General features: G+C 40.6%; 1 protein-coding gene across 2 annotated transcripts; it reads left to right on the top strand.

The window, feature by feature from the left end:
- Positions 1-274: 274 nt before the first annotated feature.
- ncstn (nicastrin) lies at positions 275-20,251 on the top strand. Of its 2 annotated transcripts, none has more exons than XM_052134059.1 (17): positions 275-415; positions 902-1,003; positions 2,529-2,652; positions 3,209-3,327; positions 4,495-4,640; positions 4,877-5,027; positions 7,670-7,779; positions 7,926-8,078; positions 8,158-8,262; positions 9,075-9,152; positions 9,246-9,415; positions 15,512-15,614; positions 15,717-15,815; positions 15,885-15,987; positions 16,138-16,307; positions 17,334-17,543; positions 19,303-20,251. In XM_052134059.1, the coding sequence occupies exons 1-17, from the start codon at positions 355-357 to the stop codon at positions 19,423-19,425; spliced, it is 2,127 nt and encodes a 708-aa protein (XP_051990019.1). In that variant the 5' UTR covers positions 275-354; the 3' UTR covers positions 19,426-20,251. The 2 variants fall into 2 exon arrangements, with proteins under 2 accessions (XP_051990019.1, XP_051990018.1); XM_052134058.1 differs by having other exon boundaries at positions 7,667-7,779; positions 19,303-20,250.
- Positions 20,252-20,494: the final 243 nt, after the last annotated feature.

Genomic DNA, 20,494 nt, shown 5'->3' with positions numbered 1-20,494 from the left:
TATTTTACATGCGCTTGAACTCAGTTTGGTAAAGCTGTGTATCTTCTTGCAAAGATAAATAAATTTTGAGCAAATGCAAATAAATTTGGCAAAATGTATTTTAATGTGCTTTCTCCTCCTTCCCACTCTGAGTGACAAATACTTTTTTTGCGTGCTCAAAATGTCCTCTTGCACGCAGAACATCGTTTATGGCACAAATTTGACTCCATACAGCACCGCTTGAAAACGTTGAAACGTTGAAAGTGAAACGTTGGAGGTCGCTGTGGGGACTGATGAAGAATGCCAAAAAAGGAAAAGCGGAACAGGAAGAAAACACGCGCTGCTGCAGTTACTGAAGATCTTTAAAACAGGAAGATGGAAGTTTTTAAATCAATAAACTGCATTAAACTGATTATCAGCGCTTTATTTTACACCTGTGAGTATAAAAGTTCAAGTTTCATGTTTAAATGTTGATGCGAGGCGTTCAGGCCGGAAACAGGAATATGTATATATTATTATCATATATTATTAATATGTGTACATTAAGAACGCTATAGATGATATATAATATTAATCTAATGCTGAATCAGAGTTAATGAGTCTCATTTTAAGACCCTATAAAACTGTAACAGAGTAACACGTAATACTTTAGTTTTAAGTACTGAAGTATTTATTGATACTTTATGTAAATAAACTCACTTTAACCCCCTTTTGAATATTAAATGCCCAGTAAAATACTAGATCTGTATCATAGAAGAAGCAAAATACCTGATGTTACATTTGAGTGAAGTATCACTTGACTTTTTGAGTGATATTAACTTATTATTTGTTTTCTTGGTGGATGTGGGATAAAAACATGGGACTGAAATGTTTAGGCTGTTGTTAATGTATATGTGGATGTAAAAGTGTGTTTGTGTTGCAGGTGTGAGCTGCAGTTCAGTGGAAAAGAAGATTTATGTTGAAGTGAACGAAACGATTCCGTGTGTTCGACTGTTGAACGCCACACATCAGATCGGCTGCCAGTGTGAGTCTCAATACTGATATTAATCGACACTTTATTATTCTGTGTGAGGGAATCATATACAGACAAATTAGACTTCAATAAAAATGTTTTTGGAGTTCTGGGCACAAATTCTCAATTTAGTTCTCGATTAAAAGCCATATATACATAAATAAATGCAATTAAATCATGTAAATAAAAATGACGGGAATTTAGCAGGGAAAAAAACATACATTTAATTAAAAAAAAATAGTCATTAAAAGAGATTAGTTGTGTGTATTTAAATGCTTTTCTTGCCTTTAGAAATATACCGATGACATCAAGATGAAAACGTTTGAATTAAAGTGACTTTAATAAACAGACTTTTAAACGAGCGTGTTTTATCACGATCAGTCGCTGTTATCGACGTGTCCAGATGCACTCTTGAGCTCTCCAAACCGCTTCAGCTGATGTACGTTACAAAATATAACATAAATATAAGGGAAGGAAATACAGAAGCGCCGTCATCGTGAAATAAAGCCATTTATGAGCCGTCAGAGCAGCTAAAACACAAACAACCCGCTGTTATATCTTTAATGCATCTTTTATTCAAGTTCAAATAATAAGGAAGTGCATCATAAACAAAGTAGGAAACTGTCATTTCTCTGTGCGGTCACGTCTATGAGTCGCGTGAACGTGAGCGCCCGACTGAAGCACCCTCTGGCACGGGACGCCCGTCCCTCATGCGTGATTGCTGTAGATTAGTAACGTGATGGATTGCGACGTATTGAATCATGATAAACTGTAGCCTATGTGTCACATGTGTTTCTTATGGTGAAGTAAATGGGCGATACGCAGCTCTAATAAGAAGATGCGAGTTAAAGATGGATCGAAGTGAAGAAGTCTTTGATGACGTTTTTGGTATTTTTTTGGCTTGTTTTCCAAAAAATAATCTCTAAAACTAATTTAAATCAAGGTGCATTTACATTACCAGCTATACTGCTGAAGAAACTCTTGATATTGGAGAATGTTGAATATAATATTTAATATTTTAAAATATTTAAAACAGATTACTTAAAACAAGATACATTTACCTGCGAAGCAACATATAAGATATTTACACTTGTGGAAAACAAGGCAAAAACTCTTGATAATAGGATTTTTTGCAGTGAATTTTTAATAAATTAAACTTAATAAAATGTATTTTTCCCTTTAATTCAGTGAATGTCATTTAGAAGTTTTTATAAAAGATGATTTTGTCCTCTTTATTGTTAGTAAGCACATTTAATACAACCTTTGAAGTCGAGACTCATGAATAATCGGTTAAAAGTTAACGATTAATCGATGCAATCGCAGAATAGTCGATTATCAAAGTTATCATTAGTTTCAGCCCTATATCACAGTAATTTCTCCATCACACGCCAGACGTTACACTGAAACTTATATCCTCAAAACTGCCAACAGGTGTGAATAGTGAAAGTGAAAGACAAATGGCCCAAAACATAAATGAGTACGGTACAGAATTAGGATAAAGATACTTTAATACTTCACACCTCTCTGTCTCTCTCAGCGTCTATATCAGGAGACACTGGTGTCCTCCATGTGTTGGAGACCGAATCAGATCTGGACTGGATACTCCACACGGGACCACATCCTCCTTACATGGTCGTCATGGAGACGGCCTTCTTCAACAGGTACTAAAACATCAGCTTGTCTGACTGTCTGTCTGTCAGTCTGTCCGTTCGTCTGTCTGTCTGTCCGTCTGTCTGTCCGTCAGTCTTGTCTGACAGTCTGTCTGTCCATCCGTCCGTCTGTCTGACTGTCCGTCCGTCTGTCCGACCGTCCGTCTGTCCGACCGTCCGTCTGTCTGTCCATCTGTCTGTCTGTCCGTCCGTCCGTCTGTCTGTCCGACCGTCCGTCTGTCTGTCCATCTGACTAACTGTCTGTCTGTCTGACTGTCTGTCTGTCCGTCCGACCATCTGTCTGACCGTCCGTCTGTCTATCCGTCTGTCTGACCATCTGTCTGACCGTCCGTCTGTCTATCCGTCTGTCTGACCATCTGTCTGACCGTCCGTCTGTCTATCCGTCTGTCTGACCATCTGTCTGACTGTCCGTCTGTCTATCCGTCTGTCTGACCATCTGTCTGACTGTCCGTCTGTCAGTCTGTCCTTCCATCCGTCCGTCTGTCTGTCTGTCGGTTCATCTGTCCGTTTGTCTGTGTTTCTGATGTGTGTTGTGTTTCTCGTGTAGATCGGTGATGTTGATGATGAAGAACTCGTCCAGGATCGCTGGAGTTGCTGTGATTGTGTCCAACACGGGTCCTGCTGACGGATTCTCACCCCACACCTCCTGCCCCAACCAGAACACAGGTGTGTGTAATAGCAAGTAGCCTCTCTAGTAGGTCTGTGTGATTGTTGCCGTTCATGTTGATGTGCTATATAAAGCGTAGTGTGCACCTCATGAGCTCGTCTCCTTTGATGTTTTGAGTCGGCGATTGGTCCTCATCGAGGAGTCTCGGATCTCACGACGAACGGTCTTGTTGTGTGCGCACTCCCGCGACAGGTCGAGATGAGTCCCAGACGCTACGACAGATTTCAAAGTCGCTTGATGTCTAGACAGGAGACGATAAATAGCGTTCTTTTATGTTTGTTTTTATTTATTTATTTTTTCTCCCCAAATTTTTAACAGCCAATTCCCAATGTGCTCTAAGGCCTTGTGGTGGCGTAGTGACTCGCCTCAATCTGGGTGGTGGAGGACGAATCTCAGTTGCCTCCGCGTCTGAGACCGTCAATCCGCGCATCTTATCACGTGACTCGTTGAGTGCGTTACCATGGAGACCTAGTGCGTGTGGAGGCTTCACGCTATTCTCCGCGGCATCCACGCACAACTCACCACACGCCCCACCGAGAGCGAGAACCACATTATAGTGACCACGAGGAGGTTACCCCATGTGACTCTACCCTCCCTAGCAACCGGGCCAATTTGGTTGCTAAGGAGACCAGACTGGAGTCAGCGTCAATACTCGCGGAGATACACGGACCCTAAAGTAATGTTGAGTGTTAAAAGAATTGGTAAATGAAAGAGAATTTCTCTATCATGTTTGTTAACGTGTTATCAAGAATAAACTGCACAAGTTTGTGAGTTAATTTAGTTATCTTCATTTTAAGAGGCATTTTGGGCGATCCGTTTCAATAGGGGCGACGATAAAGGCAGCTGTAACGGACGGATTTTCGCTGGTTGTGTGCAGATTTTATGGGAATAAGTGTACGATCGTAAAATTTGAAATGGTGAATGCATGAACATACAATAAGGACACGGATATGAGCAGCATGAACATTAGAAGCTCAGTTACAGGTACTGCACTAAAATAACTCTAAATGTCACATTTGAGAATAATTAAGAGAATCTGTACGCCGGTTTTAGCACTTTTTGTCATTTTTTGCCATTATTATCATTTAGTAAAACACACAGATGTAATGATTGATGCATGTCCTTGTGAAATTAAGTGTGTTTTTGTTGTTTTTCTCGTCTTTCAGGTGTGTATTCTGGAAGTTACGGCCCTGAACTTGCCAACTGCAACGCCACCGTGTGGAACCCGCTCGGAAACGGACTGTCCTACGAGGACTTTGCTTTCCCCGTGTTCGCTCTGAACGACGAGAATGAAACTGAGGTCATCCGCCAGGTGTGTGTGTGTGTGTGTGTGTGTGTGTGTTAGTGTCTCGTACACCTGCATGACTTCTCTTACATTACAGAGCTTTACAGCGACCACATGAACTATTTGGAGACGGAAGTCTCACTAAAATGGCTCAGTGAAGGCAGTTGTTTAATACAAAGACATCCGGACATTTTTAAGTGTGTCTTAAGTGACGAATGTAATATCGTCTCTGAACTGTCATATATATGTGTTTATATGTATAGTGTTATGAGCTTCATAACAAGCGTGTGAACGGCAGCGGTCCCGAGTACCCTCTGTGTGCGATGCAGCTCTTCTCTCACATGCATGCAGCGACGGACACCGTGACGTGTATGAGACGCACTGACCTGCAGAACCGGTTCAGCATCAACCCAGGTACACACACATCCAAAGCCAACCACCCCGAGCCAATTAATGGGGTCTGCACTTATATAGCGCCTTTTTAAGCTTAGCGGTATTTAAAGCGCTTTACACTGCGACTCAACCTGCCATTGGGAGCAACTTGGGGTTCAGAGTCTTGCCCACGGACACTTCGGCATGTGGGCCGAGAATCAAACCGCCAACCGTGCGATTAGTGTCCGACCCGTTCTACCAACTGCGCCACAGCCACCCATAATATCTGAAACTCAGTTAATACAGGTACGCCACTTAAATAACTGAATTCTGCTCTAAACATCATGTTTGCACTTAATAAAATGCAAGTATAATCACTCTTGAGCCAGGCACACATTACTATTACTTAATAAGCATTCTATAAAGGCTCATTTATATTTAATATTTAGACTTAATTGCCTATAAATTAAGTCTAAATATTAAATATAAATGAGCCTTTATAGTCATACTTAACGTATGACAATGCATTGATGTTTTTGTTCTCTTATGGTGTTTGTTTGGTGATATTTTCCCTTTTGGTGCACGCCCCTAAAATCTTTGGCTCGTCGAAGAGCGTTGATATGTTTGTTATGATACTTTTATGTTTGTTTGTTATTTATTTTTTCTCCCCAAATTTTTAACGGCCAATTCCCAATGTGCTCTAGGTCCTCGTGGTGGCGTAGTGACCCGCCTCAATCCAGGTGGCGGAGGACGCATCTCAGTTGCCTCCGCGTCTGAGACCGTCAATCCGCGCATCTTATCACATAACCCGTTGAGCGCGTTACCGCGGAGACGTAGCACGTGTGGAGGCTTCACGCTATTCTCCGCGGCATCCACGCACAACTCACCAGACGCCCCACCGAGAGCGAGAACCACATTATAGCGACCACGAGGAGGTTACCCCATGTGACTCTACCCTCCCTAGCAACCGGGCCAATAATTGGTGGTTTGGACTAGGGATGTGAATTATTATTATTATTATTATTATTATTATTATTTTAGTAGTCGAGTACTCTAACCCACAAAAAAAATGATTAATCGATTACTTGTAAGTTAAAAATAACAGGTCTGACAATTACAGAACATTCAATTTATATTTAGTTTATTCACAAGCGTTATGAAGAACGGTTTGTAAATGAGCTAACTTCAAATATTCGGTTACTTTTTAATCGAATCATCTACACGATTAATCGCGATTAATCACATAGAAATATTTGCTGAGAAAGCCCCTCAAATAACTATAATTATAAATAGTTCTACTTTAACAGTTATAAATAAAATATATCTAAAAAATAATTCAGATTATTAAAATGCATTACAGTATTGCGGCACATGAGTAAAGTATTAAAAAAGAAAATAACACTTTAGCATATTTTTTGCTTTTTTTATAGCATGTTTTAATCTTCATTCATGTTAATTTCAACATACTAATACCGCACATTTTTAAAATTGAAAGATGTATGTGTTAACATTAGTTAATGAAGTATGAACTAAAAATTTACAATTTTATTTTTATTAACTAACATTAACAAAGATGAATAAATGCTGTAAACAATATATTGTTAATTGTTTATTCATGATACTTAATGCATTAACTAATATTAACGAATGGCACCTTATTAAGACAATATAAAAAGTGGTTTTAGAATCCAATATATTGTTTATTTGCGTATAATTGAACATAAGACTATCATTGGCCTGTAGTTCAAAGCAAACCATCTGGCATTAAATTTGTCAATCTGAAATAGATTTATTATGAGGGCTTGTTTAAGGATGCGCCTGTGTCAGACAGACGCTTCCGGAGCGTCTCGGTCGGGCATCATAAACATACAGTTTTTAGGTCGCTGTGTCAAAGTTTAAAAGGTTTGAAATGTAGAAAAACACATCTTGAGATCCCTGCGTTCAGAGTTGCTCTCCATCAAGCTGTTTAAACGCAATAATGCATCCGTCCTTATGTTGTGCTGTCAGTAAGTGCGGTTTGTTCTCTGTATAAGCTGCTCGTTGCCTATACAGCGAGTTTCACTTACTGCCACCTGGAGGAAACAGGTGGTACTACAAGCTTGAATTACGGTTGCCGGACATGATTAAATGTGTTAATTTTTTTAACTCGTTATATTTTATATTATTTATTGCAGTGAATTGACAGCCCTAAAAAAAAATATGCAAAAGAAAATCAATTTGCGATATATTTATTTATTTTATGAGTACTATTTTAATAGTCGATTAGCTGGTGATGAACGAGTACTCGATTAGTCAATTGCTTGTGCACATCGTTAGTTTGGACACATCGTTCTTTATAGGAATTGTAAGGAATTTAACGATTCTGGTTCCGAATCTGTTAAATGATTTCAAAGCCTTAACGATTTTGGTTTCTTAATGTATTCTGGTAAGTAGCAGGGAAGCGTGCATCTTAATAATTTTAGTACGATGTTACGTCCGCTTGGGCGAACAAATGCACACTCAAGAACCAAGAGTCATGAAAATCAAACCGTTCCAGTATATTTAATAAAAATGTTTCTGGTTCCGCATAAGAACGGGTTCCCTTTTCTCAACCCTAGCTGAGCTGGTTTAAACGAGTCTTAAGAAACCGTAGAGAAGGGTCTGCTAAATGACTATGTGCTTTTATCTCTACATTCTCCCAGAAGTTCTGTGTGACCCCTTGAATGATTTTAACGTCTGGGCATCCACACGCTCCCTCAACAACAGCGCAAAGGGCCACGTTACGAACGAGAGCGTTGTCATCGCCGCGACAAGGGTGAGCAAAAGACATGTCACTTGTGTACCTGTCCTTATCTTAACATCCATCACATGTTAATCACAACAACAACAACGAAAAGCTCAAGATATCCATGTGTATACAACATGAACCTGTTTTTGATTCTCTCTTTATTCCTGTCGTAGCTTGACGGCCGGTCGTTTTTCTGGGACAAGGCCCCAGCAGCTGAGGGAACAGTGTCTGGGATCGTCACTCTGTTGGCTGCGGTTCAAGCACTCTATCCTGTCACTAAGGAAACTCCGCCCCCACGCAATATATTTTTCACCTTTTTTCAAGGGGTCAGTGGGTCACATCATCATGACCTTACATTAGTGCATTACTGTATTTCTGATAGCTCACTCCGTCTCTCTCTCACAGGAAGCGTTCGATTACATCGGCAGCTCAAAGATGGTGTACGATATGGAAAAACAGGAGTTTGTTATCGACTTGAATAATGTACACTCCATGCTGGAAATTGGACAGGTGAGTGACCAAACACACACTCCCAAGCTCTATTCTAAACCCTAGTTAGCTGCCTACCTAGACAAAGGTTCCATAAAGAACCTTCCTTTGAAAGTGCTATATAGAACCTCAATAGTGCTATAAAGAACCTTTTTTGGTGTTAAATAGAACCCTTTTTTTAAAAGTTCCATAAAGAACCTTCCTTTTGAAAGTGCTATAAACAACATCAATAGTGCTATAAAGAACCTTTTTTGGTGTTAAATAGAACCCTTTTTTAAAGGTTCCATAAAGAACCTTCCTTTGAAAGTGCTATATAGAACCTCAATAGTGCTATAAAGAACCTTTTTTGGTGTTAAATAGAACCCTTTTTTTAAAAGTTCCATAAAGAACCTTCCTTTTGAAAGTGCTATAAACAACATCAATAGTGCTATAAAGAACCTTTTTTGGTGTTAAATAGAACCCTTTTTTAAAGGTTCCATAAAGAACCTTCCTTTGAAAGTGCTATATAGAACCTCAATAGTGCTATAAAGAACCTTTTTTGGTGTTAAATAGAACCCTTTTTTAAAAGTTCCATAAAGAACCTTCCTTTGCAGGTTCTATATAGCACTTTAAATGTGTGCAATGACAGGCAAACGAAGACGATAAACGTGAAATCCCAAAACGGTAAACAAAAACATAAACATGGACTTGACTTGAATTGACTTTTTAAGACAATAATAATAATAATAATAATAATAATAATAATAAATATTACTTTTGCCATAATATAAGCAGCATTGCATGTAATCTTTGCACTCACTGAGATTTACAGGCTATTTTCTGTTTGTTTGGAGGTTGGGCTGGGCAGTGGGCGTCATCTGTGGCTGCACTCTGACCCCATATCCCGCAGCAACCAAAGCATTGAAAAGGAAGTGAGTGAAGTGGAAAGAACGTTTGTTTTTCTTTTTAGTTTTTTTACCCATAATCTCAATCGCACTGTTTGTCGCTGTCTGTCTCTCTCTCAGATCATGGCTTTGGTGAACAACATGAAATCTGTGGCTGCTAGTTTGAGTATCTCATTGGATGAGCCACTTGTCAGTCAGCCTTTACCGCCCTCCTCCTTCCAGCGTTTCCTGCGGGCGAGACCGATCCCCGGCATCGTCCTGGCAGACCACCAATCGGCTTTCAACAACAGGTCTGATACAGGACCTCAATAGTGCTATATAGAACCTTTTTTGGTGTTAAATAGAACCCTTTTGTAAAGGTTCCATAAAGAACCTTCCTTTGAAAATGCTATATAGAACTGTAATGTATGCAATGACAGGCAGATGAAGACAATGATGATGTGAAGAACCCATGTGCAGTTTATTTATAAACGTGAAATCCAAAAACTGTAAACAAAAACATAAACATGGTCTTGACAAGACTTGGCAAACAAACAACGTTACATGAACAATACTTGACCATGGCAAACATGAGGGTATAAATACATGGACAAGGGTAACAAAAAAACCAATGAACAGACAGAACTATAAACTATATAACAAGACTAATAAACCAAGAACCAATGACAAACTAGAACTGATAATGAGATGAAGACAATAAACCAATGAAAACAAGACACATGAACATGGAGGGAAACAGGATATCACATGACCAGGAAACACATGACTATAAAACAGGAACTAAACTTCCAAAATAAAAGACATGAAAACAAGAACAAAACACATAAATGTGACAACCTCAATAGTGCTATATAGGATTTTTTTTTGTGTTAAATAGAACCCTTTATTTAAAGGTTCCATAAAGAACCTTCCTTTTGAAGGTGCTATATAGAACCTCAACAGTGCTGTAAAGAAAATGTTTTGGTGTTAAATAGAAGCATAAAGAACCTTCCTTTTGAAAGTGCTATAAAGAACCTTTTTTGGTGTTAAACAGAACCCTTTTTTAGAAACCTTTATTTTGGTCACACATTATACTTAAATTTTTGCATATATACAGTGAAATGTATTTGTTTTCACATATCCCAGCTTAGCTGGGGTCAGAGTGCAGGGTCAGCCATAATTCCGATCACTTTTTAAAAAAAAAAAAAAAAAAGAGTCAGAGTCAGAACAGTCTGCAGGTCTGTGCCAAGTTTGGTGAATGCAACTTGAAAGCTCTAAGAGTTGCATTTGATCCTTTTGATCTTGGTTTAGGGATTTGAGAAAAACCCTTAAAGTCTATAGAATAACTCTGTTAACTTTGTCAAGCCACTTTAACAGAGTAAAACCAGAGATTATTAAGCAGAGACGGGCCACTTCTATTAAAATTAATGGGAGAAATTGTAATGCTCAACGGCAGACAATGGTCTAAAGAGAAAAGAAGTCCCGCCTTACAGGTTAAAGAGCCAATCACCTTTTAGATACAGACATCGCCTGTCAATCAACTCGACAACGCACATGCTCATTAGCTAAAAGCCTATACAATGTAGTTTTTAGTGTAATCTGAGGTAAAGAAGCACAATTAATGAGACCATTGTCGTCAGATTTTATTGCTGATTTGAAATATGTTCTTTGATCTAAATTTTGACCAACCGTTTAGGAGATTTCAGTCTTTTCCCACTTGGGTAGATAGAAGCTGCTCTGGCATGACTGGACATAGTATCCCGAGAAGGTTCCAAAGAGGGCCGACAGTGGACTGACTCATCATTCAAAGACAACTTGTAAACCTTTAAGATAGTCCTACTATGAGCCTCAATGTTTAATAGTCTTTAATAGCGGGATGCCTGTTAAACGACTACATTACCCATGGTCCAATCAGAGAACCGCGGTTAACAAAGCCCGTGAAATTAGACCGGAAGCGACCGCCCACTCCCATGACGCACTCGGAATGATGCAAACGAGTCGATCTCCAAGTGCTTTCAAACTACTTATTCAAAAGTTTAGCAATAAACGTAAACTATATGGTTTCTATACTTGCCATAAAACAAAGAGTGTAATGTTGCGATTCACCCTCAGAGCTGGTTGGTTCGGTTCATGCTTTACAACTCTTCAATTAAAGATTTAATATATACAGGTCCTTCTCAAAAAATTAGCATATTGTGATAGTTCATTATTTTCCATAATGTAATGATAAAAACTGTCATATATTTTAGATTCATTGCACACCAACTGAAATATTTCAGGTCTTTTATTGTTTTAATACTGATGATTTTGGCATACAGCTCATGAAAACCCAAAATTCCTATCTCAAAAAATTAGCATATTTCATCCGACCAATAAAAGAAGTGTTTTTAATACAAAAAAAAGTCAACCTTCAAATAATTATGTTCAGTTATGCACTCAATACTTGGTCGGGAATCCTTTTGCAGAAATGACTGCTTCAATGTGGCGTGGCATGGAGGCAATCAGCCTGTGGCACTGCTGAGGTGTTATGGAGGCCCAGAATGCTTCGATAGCGGCCTTAAGCTCATCCAGAGTGTTGGGTCTTACGTCTCTCAACTTTCTCTTCACAATATCCCACAGATTCTCTATGGGGTTCAGGTCAGGAGAGTTGGCAGGCCAATTGAGCACAGTAATACCATGGTCAGTAAACCATTTACCAGTGGTTTTGGCACTGTGAGCAGGTGCCAGGTCGTGCTGAAAAATGAAATCTTCATCTCCATAAAGCTTTTCAGCAGATGGAAGCATGAAGTGCTCCAAAATCTCCTGATAGCTAGCTGCATTGACCCTGCCCTTGATAAAACACAGTGGACCAACACCAGCAGCTGACATGGCACCCCAGACCATCACTGACTGTGGGTACTTGACACTGGACTTCAGGCATTTTGGCATTTCCTTCTCCCCAGTCTTCCTCCAGACTCTGGCACCTTGATTTCGAATGACATGCAAAATTTGCTTTCATCCGAAAAAAGTACTTTGGACCACTGAGCAACAGTCCAGTGCTGCTTCTCTGTAGCCCAGGTCAGGCGCTTCTGCCGCTGTTTCTGGTGCCTGTGCACAGTGGCTCTGGATGTTTCTACTCCAGACTCAGTCCACTGCTTCCTGCAGGTCCCCCAAGGTCTGGAATCGGTCCTTCTCCACAATCTTCCTCAGGGTCCGGTCACCTCTTCTCGTTGTGCAGCGTTTTTGCCACCCTTTTTCCTTCCCACAGACTTCCCACTGAGGTGCCTTGATACAGCACTCTGGGAACAGCCTATTTGTTCAGAAATTTCTTTCTGTGTCTTACCCTCTTGCTTGAGGGTGTCAATGATGGCCCTCTGGACAGCAGTCAGGTCGGCAGTCTTACCCATGATTGCGGTTTTGAGTAATGAAACAGGCTGGGAGTTTTTAAAAGCCTCAGGAATCTTTTGCAGGTGTTTAGAGTTAATTAGTTGATTCAGATGATTAGGTTAATAGCTCGTTTAGAGACCCTTTTCATGATATGCTAATTTTTTGAGATAGGAATTTTGGGTTTTCATGAGCTGTATGCCAAAATCATCAGTATTAAAACAATAAAAGACCTGAAATATTTCAGTTGGTGTGCAATGAATCTAAAATATATGAAAGTTTAATTTTTATCATTACATTATGGAAAATAATGAACTTTATCACAATATGCTAATTTTTTGAGAAGGACCTGTGTGTGTGTGTGTGTGTGTGTGTGTGTGTGTGTGTGTGTGTGTGTGTGTGTGTGTGTGTGTGTGTGTGTGTGTGTGTGTGTACACAGTGAGGAAAATAAGTATTTGAACACCCTGCTATTTTGCAAGTTCTCCCACTTAGAAATCATGGAGGGGTCTGAAATTGTCATCGTAGGTGCATGTCCACTGTGAGAGACATAATCTAAAAAAAAAAATCCAGAAATCACAATGTATGATTTTTTAACTATTTATTTGTATGATACAGCTGCAAATAAGTATTTGAACCCCTGTCCATCAGCTAGAATTCTGACCCTCAAAGACCTGTTAGTCTGCCTTTAAAATGTCCACCTCCACTCCATTTATTATCCTAAATTAGATGCACCTGTTTGAGGTTGTTAGCTGCATAAAGACACCTGTCTACCCCATACAATCAGTAAGAATCCAACTACTAACATGGCCAAGACCAAAGAGCTGTCCAAAGACACTAGAGACAAAATTGTACACCTCCACAAGGCTGGAAAGGGCTACGGGGAAATTGCCAAGCAGCTTGGTGAAAAAAGGTCCACTGTTGGAGCAATCATTAGAAAATGGAAGAAGCTAAACATGACTGTCAATCTCCCTTGGACTGGGGCTCCATGCAAGATCTCACCTCGTGGGGTCTCAATGATCCTAAGAAAGGTGAGAAATCAGCCCAGAACTACACGGGAGGAGCTGGTCAATGACCTGAAAAGAGCTGGGACCACCGTTTCCAAGGTTACTGTTGGTAATACACTAAGACGTCATGGTTTGAAATCATGCATGGCACGGAAGGTTCCCCTGCTTAAACCAGCACATGTCAAGGCCCGTCTTAAGTTTGCCAATGACCATTTGGATGATCCAGAGGAGTCATGGGAGAAAGTCATGTGGTCAGATGAGACCAAAATAGAACTTTTTGGTCATAATTCCACTAACCGTGTTTGGAGGAAGAAGAATGATGAGTACCATCCCAAGAACACCATCCCTACTGTGAAGCATGGGGGTGGTAGCATCATGCTTTGGGGGTGTTTTTCTGCACATGGGACAGGGCTGACTGCACTGTATTAAGGAGAGGATGACCGGGGCCATGTATTGCGAGATTTTGGGGAACAACCTCCTTCCCTCAGTTAGAGCATTGAAGATGGGTCGAGGCTGGGTCTTCCAACATGACAATGACCCGAAGCACACAGCCAGGATAACCAAGGAGTGGCTCTGTAAGAAGCATATCAAGGTTCTGGCGTGGCCTAGCCAGTCTCCAGACCTAAACCCAATAGAGAATCTTTGGAGGGAGCTCAAACTCCGTGTTTCTCAGCGACAGCCCAGAAACCTGACTGATCTAGAGAAGATCTGTGTGGAGGAGTGGGCCAAAATCCCTCCTGCAGTGTGTGCAAACCTGGTGAAAAACTACAGGAAACGTTTGACCTCTGTAATTGCAAACAAAGGCTACTGTACCAAATATTAACATTGATTTTCTCAGGTGTTCAAATACTTATTTGCAGCTGTATCATACAAATAAATGGTTACAAAATCATACATTGTGATTTCTGGATTTTTTTTTTAGATCATGTCTCTCACAGTGGACATGCACCTACGATGACAATTTCAGACCCCTCCATGATTTCTAAGTGGGAGAACTTGCAAAATAGCAGGGTGTTCAAATACTTATTTTCCTCACTGTATATATATATATATATATGGAAGAAATTAATGGAAAAAATACTTCCGGAACGGAGACGGCTAAAAAAAGTGGGCGGGCACTGTTGCGCTCTATTACTCAAATACGACTGACTCCTGGAAATTACTTATAGGGCTTTTCCACTGCACGGGACAACTCGACTCTGCTCTGCTCGCTTTTTTGGGGGTTATCCCCTTTTTTTAGTACCACCTCGGTCGAGGTTCCAAGCAAGCAGAGCCGATACTAAATGTGACGTCAAAATTCTGCAGATCACTGATTGGCCAGAGAGAATCGTCAATAGCAGCGTCACTGGATTTCCGACATGCGACATCAACCCGCTAGTTTTAAAGATAGCAACAGTGATCGCAAAACCACACCGTGGTCAATAAATGCGTTGCAGACGTTCCTCTCATTAGCGACGAACAAAACAACAAAGTCTTTCAGGAAGTGTCTCAGCTGTTAGCCGCACACGGCTACCATCGGACCTTCCAACAGTGTAGGGAAGTGGTTCGACCAAATGGATGTTATCTAGACCGGCGAGCAATGGGACGGAGAGTGCCTTGAACTCGGCCATGGCGTTGTTTGGGTCCATGATGGAGGATGGGACGTTTGGTTACGTTAACTCTATATTCTGCTCTATATCAGTTTCACTTTATTTAGTTGAGCAGCTGCTGGAAGCTTCTAAAACAACCACAACAATTGAACTGCTACACTTGTGTAAAATCACCATCAACAACTGCTTTATGCAGCACAATGAGCTAGTCGCTAACAGCTAGCGGTCGCGTTATTGTTTGTTTTGTGTCACGTTTAAGATGATGTCACGTCAGTAGAGGCGGCGTAACTATGACGATCAGCCTATAATCCCACCCACGTTGAGGCGGCACTAAACTGCAGTGGAAATGCAAACTCAGAACCGTGGAAAAGTTCCATTAGAGCCAACCAATCAGATTGCAGCTTGCCGTTTTACGAAAGATCTTGTTTTCTGTCATCCGCACCTGAAACAGATACTACGAGAGTTTGTACGACACCGCAGCAAACCTGAATGTGACGTACCCGCCGAATATGAGTCCAGACGAACAGCTCGTGCACGAGACCGAAATGGCAAAGGTACAGTAACGCCTGGCCAGTGTGTCAACATGAAACCGACAGCGTTCACCGTCATATTAACGTTGTAATTTCATGTCTGCTTTCTCTTTCTTGCTCTCTCAGTCTCTTGCTGAAGTGGCCACACTAGTTGCTCGATCACTTTACAGGCAGGCAGGAGGCGACGAGAAAGCACTGAACAACATCACCGCTGACCCGAAGACCGTGAGTCACATGACCACACACATAAGTGTCACATGATTACATGTGACTCACACTCTCTCCCTCTCTCAGGTCGCTCAGTTGCTGTATGGTTTCCTCGTTCAGAAGAACAACAGTTGGTTCAGATCTTTGTTGCCTCCAGAAGTGACTAAAAAAGGAGACAATGTCATGTTAGGTGAGATGTCCAGTGTTTCCACGTCTCCAAACTCACAGACCTGACGGCCATACGATGACTTAAATGCGTACTACATAAAGTGTTCAGGAACGCACAATCGGACACTTGCGCTCGTCCCACATGTCTGACTCTGCCCTGTGTGGTCAACAGGTCCCGGTCCTCCGCAGTTCTACATCGGTCTGGCCCCACAGATCCACGGTCCGGTCAACAGCGTGACACGGTTTGTGCAGTATATTCTGGCTAACCTGACGGGAAGTGTTACCAACCTCACGGAGACTCAGTGTCAGAACCCCAACGACATCAGTACTGAGAGCAAAGACGTGAGTGTATTTCTGTAACGGGGTTAAAGTGGGAGAGGAGGCGGGAAACGGCTGAATTGTAATATTGTGTGTTTGTTTTGTGTGTTTGTTTTGTGTGTTTGTTTGTTTTGTTTGTGTGTTTTGTTTGGTGTGTGTTTGTTTGTTAGTGTGCCTTTTTTGTTTGTTTGTTTGGTGCGTGTGTGTGTGTGTTTGATTTTGTGTGTGTGTGTGTGTGTGTTTGTTTTGTGTACGTACGTGTGTTTGTTAGAGGTTTGTGTGGGTGTGTGATTATGCCTTTGTTTTTGTTTGTTTGTGTTTGTTTGTGTGTGTGCGTGTTTGTTTGGTGTGTGCGTGTTTGTTTGTTTGTTTTGTGTGCGCTTGTTTGTTTGTTAGTGTGCCTTTTTTTTGGTGGTTTGTTTGTGTGTGTGTGTGTGCGTGTTTGTTTGGTGTGTGCGTGTTTGTTTGTTTGTTTTGTGTGCGCTTGTTTGTTAGTGTGCCTTTTTTTGTTTGTTTGTGTGTGTGTTATTGTTTATGTGTGTGTTTGTTTGTTTGTTAGAGGTTTGTGTGGGTGTGTGATTATGCCTTTGAGTTTGTGTTTTTGTGCCTTTTGTTTTTGTTTGTGTTTGTTTGGTGTGTGCGTGTTTGTTTTGTTTGTTTGTTTGTTTGTTTGTGGAACAAATAAAACCGATTGCCCTGCTTAAAAACATACAAGTGTTAAACTCTTGAAGGACACATGCATATATTTGATATATTATTTACATTGAAATGTAACTTTAAATGGGCTAAAGGAGCGTTCAATAGCACGTCATAATAACACACTTCTGTGGTATTGACAACACCACAGTTTAATTAAACCGTTGAATACGAAATCATTAAAAAAACACCATATAGCAATTTACCTTATGTTGTGTGTTTTTGTATCAGTGTATCAAAATATCCATGTTTTATTCAATATTAATTTCACTTATGAGGTTGCAGTTGAAAGAGTCGGTGTTTCCTAGAATAACCCTCTAATGTTTGATTTCATCTCTTTTGTTTTTTCCTCAGTTGTTTTCGTACTTCTGGGTTTCGGGCTCCGTCTCGGCGAACAGCTCTGGAGACCCGTTCTGTGTGCGAGCGTCTGTGCGTCTCTCTAAAGCCATCTCGCCTGCGTTTGAACTGCTGGAATACGGATCCAGAGATTATTCCACATGGACCGAGTCTCGCTGGAAGAGCATCCGAGCGCGGGTCTTTCTCGTGGCCAGCCGAGAACTGGAGGTAACTCAGTCACAGTTCAGTTTATTTTTGCTGGATGTTTGGGGAAGAAATAGTTGGCTATATTAGGAAAAACATACTACAATTGTCAAAATTTGTAGGACACACAAGAGCATTTTGTTTATTAGATCAGACAGCCAAACTGTAAACGAATCTGTGTTCAATATAAGTTATGATCAATCGACAGCATTGATCACATGTGCGTTCCAGTGACACACTTACAATGGAAGTATGAATGTTAGTGCGTTATTAAATTATAAGCTTCACATTTCTGACTTTTAACCCTCCAGAAATTGACCCCATTCACTTCCATTGTAAGTGTGTCACTATAACCTCAATGTTTTTATTTATTTTTGTATTTTTTTAAAGAAAAGGTCAATAATTTTTTGTGGTGATCAACATTATGCCACAAATGCTGTCGATTGAGCTTTACTCGTATGAACCCGGAATATTCCCTTAAGAGTTGTCATTTAATTACACTCTTGTTGACCCTCATTACATTGAAAAATTACCCTTAAAGGACAGGGTGGGAATATTTTTCTGAAATAGTTTGCCGTTCCCTCGCAGTAGTTTGGCGTTCCCTCGCAGTAGTTTACCGTTCCCTCGCAGTAGTTTACCGTTCCCTCGCAGTAGTTTGCCGTTCCCTCGCAGTAGTTTGCCGTTCCCTCGCAGTAGTTTACCGTTCCCTCGCAGTAGTTTGCCGTTCCCTCGCAGTAGTTTGCCGTTCCCTCGCAGTAGTTTGCGTTCCCTCGCAGTAGTTTGCGTTCCCTCGCAGTAGTTTACCGTTCCCTCGCAGTAGTTTGCGTTCCCTCGCAGTAGTTTGCCGTTCCCTCGCAGTAGTTTGCGTTCCCTCGCAATACTTTGCCGTTCCCTCGCAGTAGTTTACCGTTCCCTCGCAGTAGTTTACCGTTCCCTCGCAGTAGTTTACCGTTCCCTCGCAGTAGTTTACCGTTCCCTCGCAGTAGTTTGCGTTCCCTCGCAGTAGTTTGCGTTCCCTCGCAGTAGTTTACCGTTCCCTCGCAGTAGTTTGCCGTTCCCTCGCAGTAGTTTGCGTTCCCTCGCAGTAGTTTGCGTTCCCTCGCAGTAGTTTGCCGTTCCCTCGCAGTAGTTTGCCGTTCCCTCGCAATAGTTTGCCGTTCCCTCGCAATACTTTGCCGTTCCCTCGCAGTAGTTTACCGTTCCCTCGCAGTAGTTTGCGTTCCCTCGCAGTAGTTTACCGTTCCCTCGCAGTAGTTTGCGTTCCCTCGCAATACTTTGCCGTTCCCTCGCAGTAGTTTACCGTTCCCTCGCAGTAGTTTGCCGTTCCCTCGCAATAGTTTGCCGTTCCCTCGCAGTAGTTTGCCGTTCCCTCGCAGTAGTTTGCCGTTCCCTCGCAGTAGTTTGGCGTTTCATGGTTTCACTACAAATATCATGCTTAAAAGATGGTTATTTTAGTAAATCATGGTAAAAGTTTTTGCGAGGGCAAGCAAAACTATTTCAGAAAAACATTCCCGCCCTGTCCTCTAAGGGGCTCTGTACAAAAAAGCACCAGCAAAGTATCATGAAGCTAGTTCATACAACTCTTCTAAAGCCGTCAATGACAATTTTAATGTTTTGGTGAACTATCCTTGTAAAGACATTTTTCCACAAAATGAACAAATAAAGATAAAGGAAAGTATTTTGGTTTTATTTCCAAGATGATAACCATGTGCCATGTTAAAACAATCCAACAAACTACAGCTTCATAAAATGAATAAATGTTTTGTGTGTCTGTCTCTAACAGATGTTGACGCTGGGGGTGGGCGTGGCTGTGCTGCTCTTGTCTCTATTGGTGACATACTTCATCAGTTCAAAGGCGGATCTTTTGTTTAGCTCCGCCCACGAAACTCCCACAACGACCTACTGAACAGAACCGGAGTCCAGATTCTACGAGCATCCATTCCCCGATAAACCAAAAACACTTGCAAATACACTCTTGAGTTAAAGAATAATTTATTCAAACCTCACAGATCAAACAAAACTTTGTTTGTTTTACCGCACTAGTTTTAGCCGGACTGGTCTGAACTGGTCTGGTCTCTTGGAAAGGTGTTCATATTATATGTGTCATCGCTTTTATGATTTCAGATTTTTTTTTTCTGACTAAAACATGAGTGTGGCACAAAACTGACAAGCTGATTTTAATGGTTTAAATGTGGTTAATGAGTGATTGAATGTAAGTTGTGTGTTTGATGTATGCAGCGAGTATATGCGATCGCTTACCGAGTGTTCGTTTAAAACTGATTTTGTTGTCGCTTTTTGGTTTGTTTGCGAATGTAACGCTGTCTGTTCTGTTGGAGTTGAGCAGCAGTGTACGAGTCTATACGTTTACGACCGTGTCTACACAAGAAGTCCCCAAACACAGACTGACCGCTCTGAATCGCTCAAGAGCTTTAAAAAACAAATGATTCATGATATGCAGCGAGTTGAATGAAAGATGTTTGATCAATGATGTCATTATTTTTCTTGAGGAAATTGATGTCTTGTGAACTGAATAAACATCTTTTACAAAGTTCTGTTTTGTTTACAGTAAGACCGTTTATCTCATGAGTAATGTCACATTTCAACCCAAAATCAAATATTATATTTTGCAAAACGTTAAGCCGACGTTTCAGACTGTTAAAGTTTATCTTCATTGAGACATTATTCTCATGACAATTAAACACATTAAATTACTTTAATATACTGATGAAAACACTTTTGTCCACGTGCAGTGATTTATTTAATTTTATTTAATGTTTTTTTTTATTAAAATCCGCTTCATATAAGCAAATATACTGTATGATCTAAATAATGTAATTATAATATTAAAATGTAGAATATTTTAGGTACTTTCACAATAAGTTGAAATATTTGTAGAATTTTATTTATTTTATTTTTTTGGTATTAAAATCAGCTTAAATTGATTTCAGGACAACAATATAACTGTATAATCTTAA

Source organism: Xyrauchen texanus, chromosome 9, assembly GCF_025860055.1.
Source record: "Xyrauchen texanus isolate HMW12.3.18 chromosome 9, RBS_HiC_50CHRs, whole genome shotgun sequence".
NCBI classification, from domain to species: domain Eukaryota; kingdom Metazoa; phylum Chordata; class Actinopteri; order Cypriniformes; family Catostomidae; genus Xyrauchen; species Xyrauchen texanus.
This window is presented reverse-complemented; position numbering and strand designations above follow the sequence as displayed.

Excerpts from the sequence above, each read along its gene's own strand:
- ncstn (XM_052134058.1), top strand. The coding sequence starts at position 355 with ATGGAAGTTTTTAAATCAATAAACTGCATTAAACTGATTATCAGCGCT. Across the intron at positions 8,263-9,074 it reads CCATGCTGGAAATTGGACAG|GTTGGGCTGGGCAGTGGGCG; the intron begins GTGAGTGACCAA and ends GTTTGTTTGGAG. Across the intron at positions 15,988-16,137 it reads AGGAGACAATGTCATGTTAG|GTCCCGGTCCTCCGCAGTTC; the intron begins GTGAGATGTCCA and ends TGTGGTCAACAG.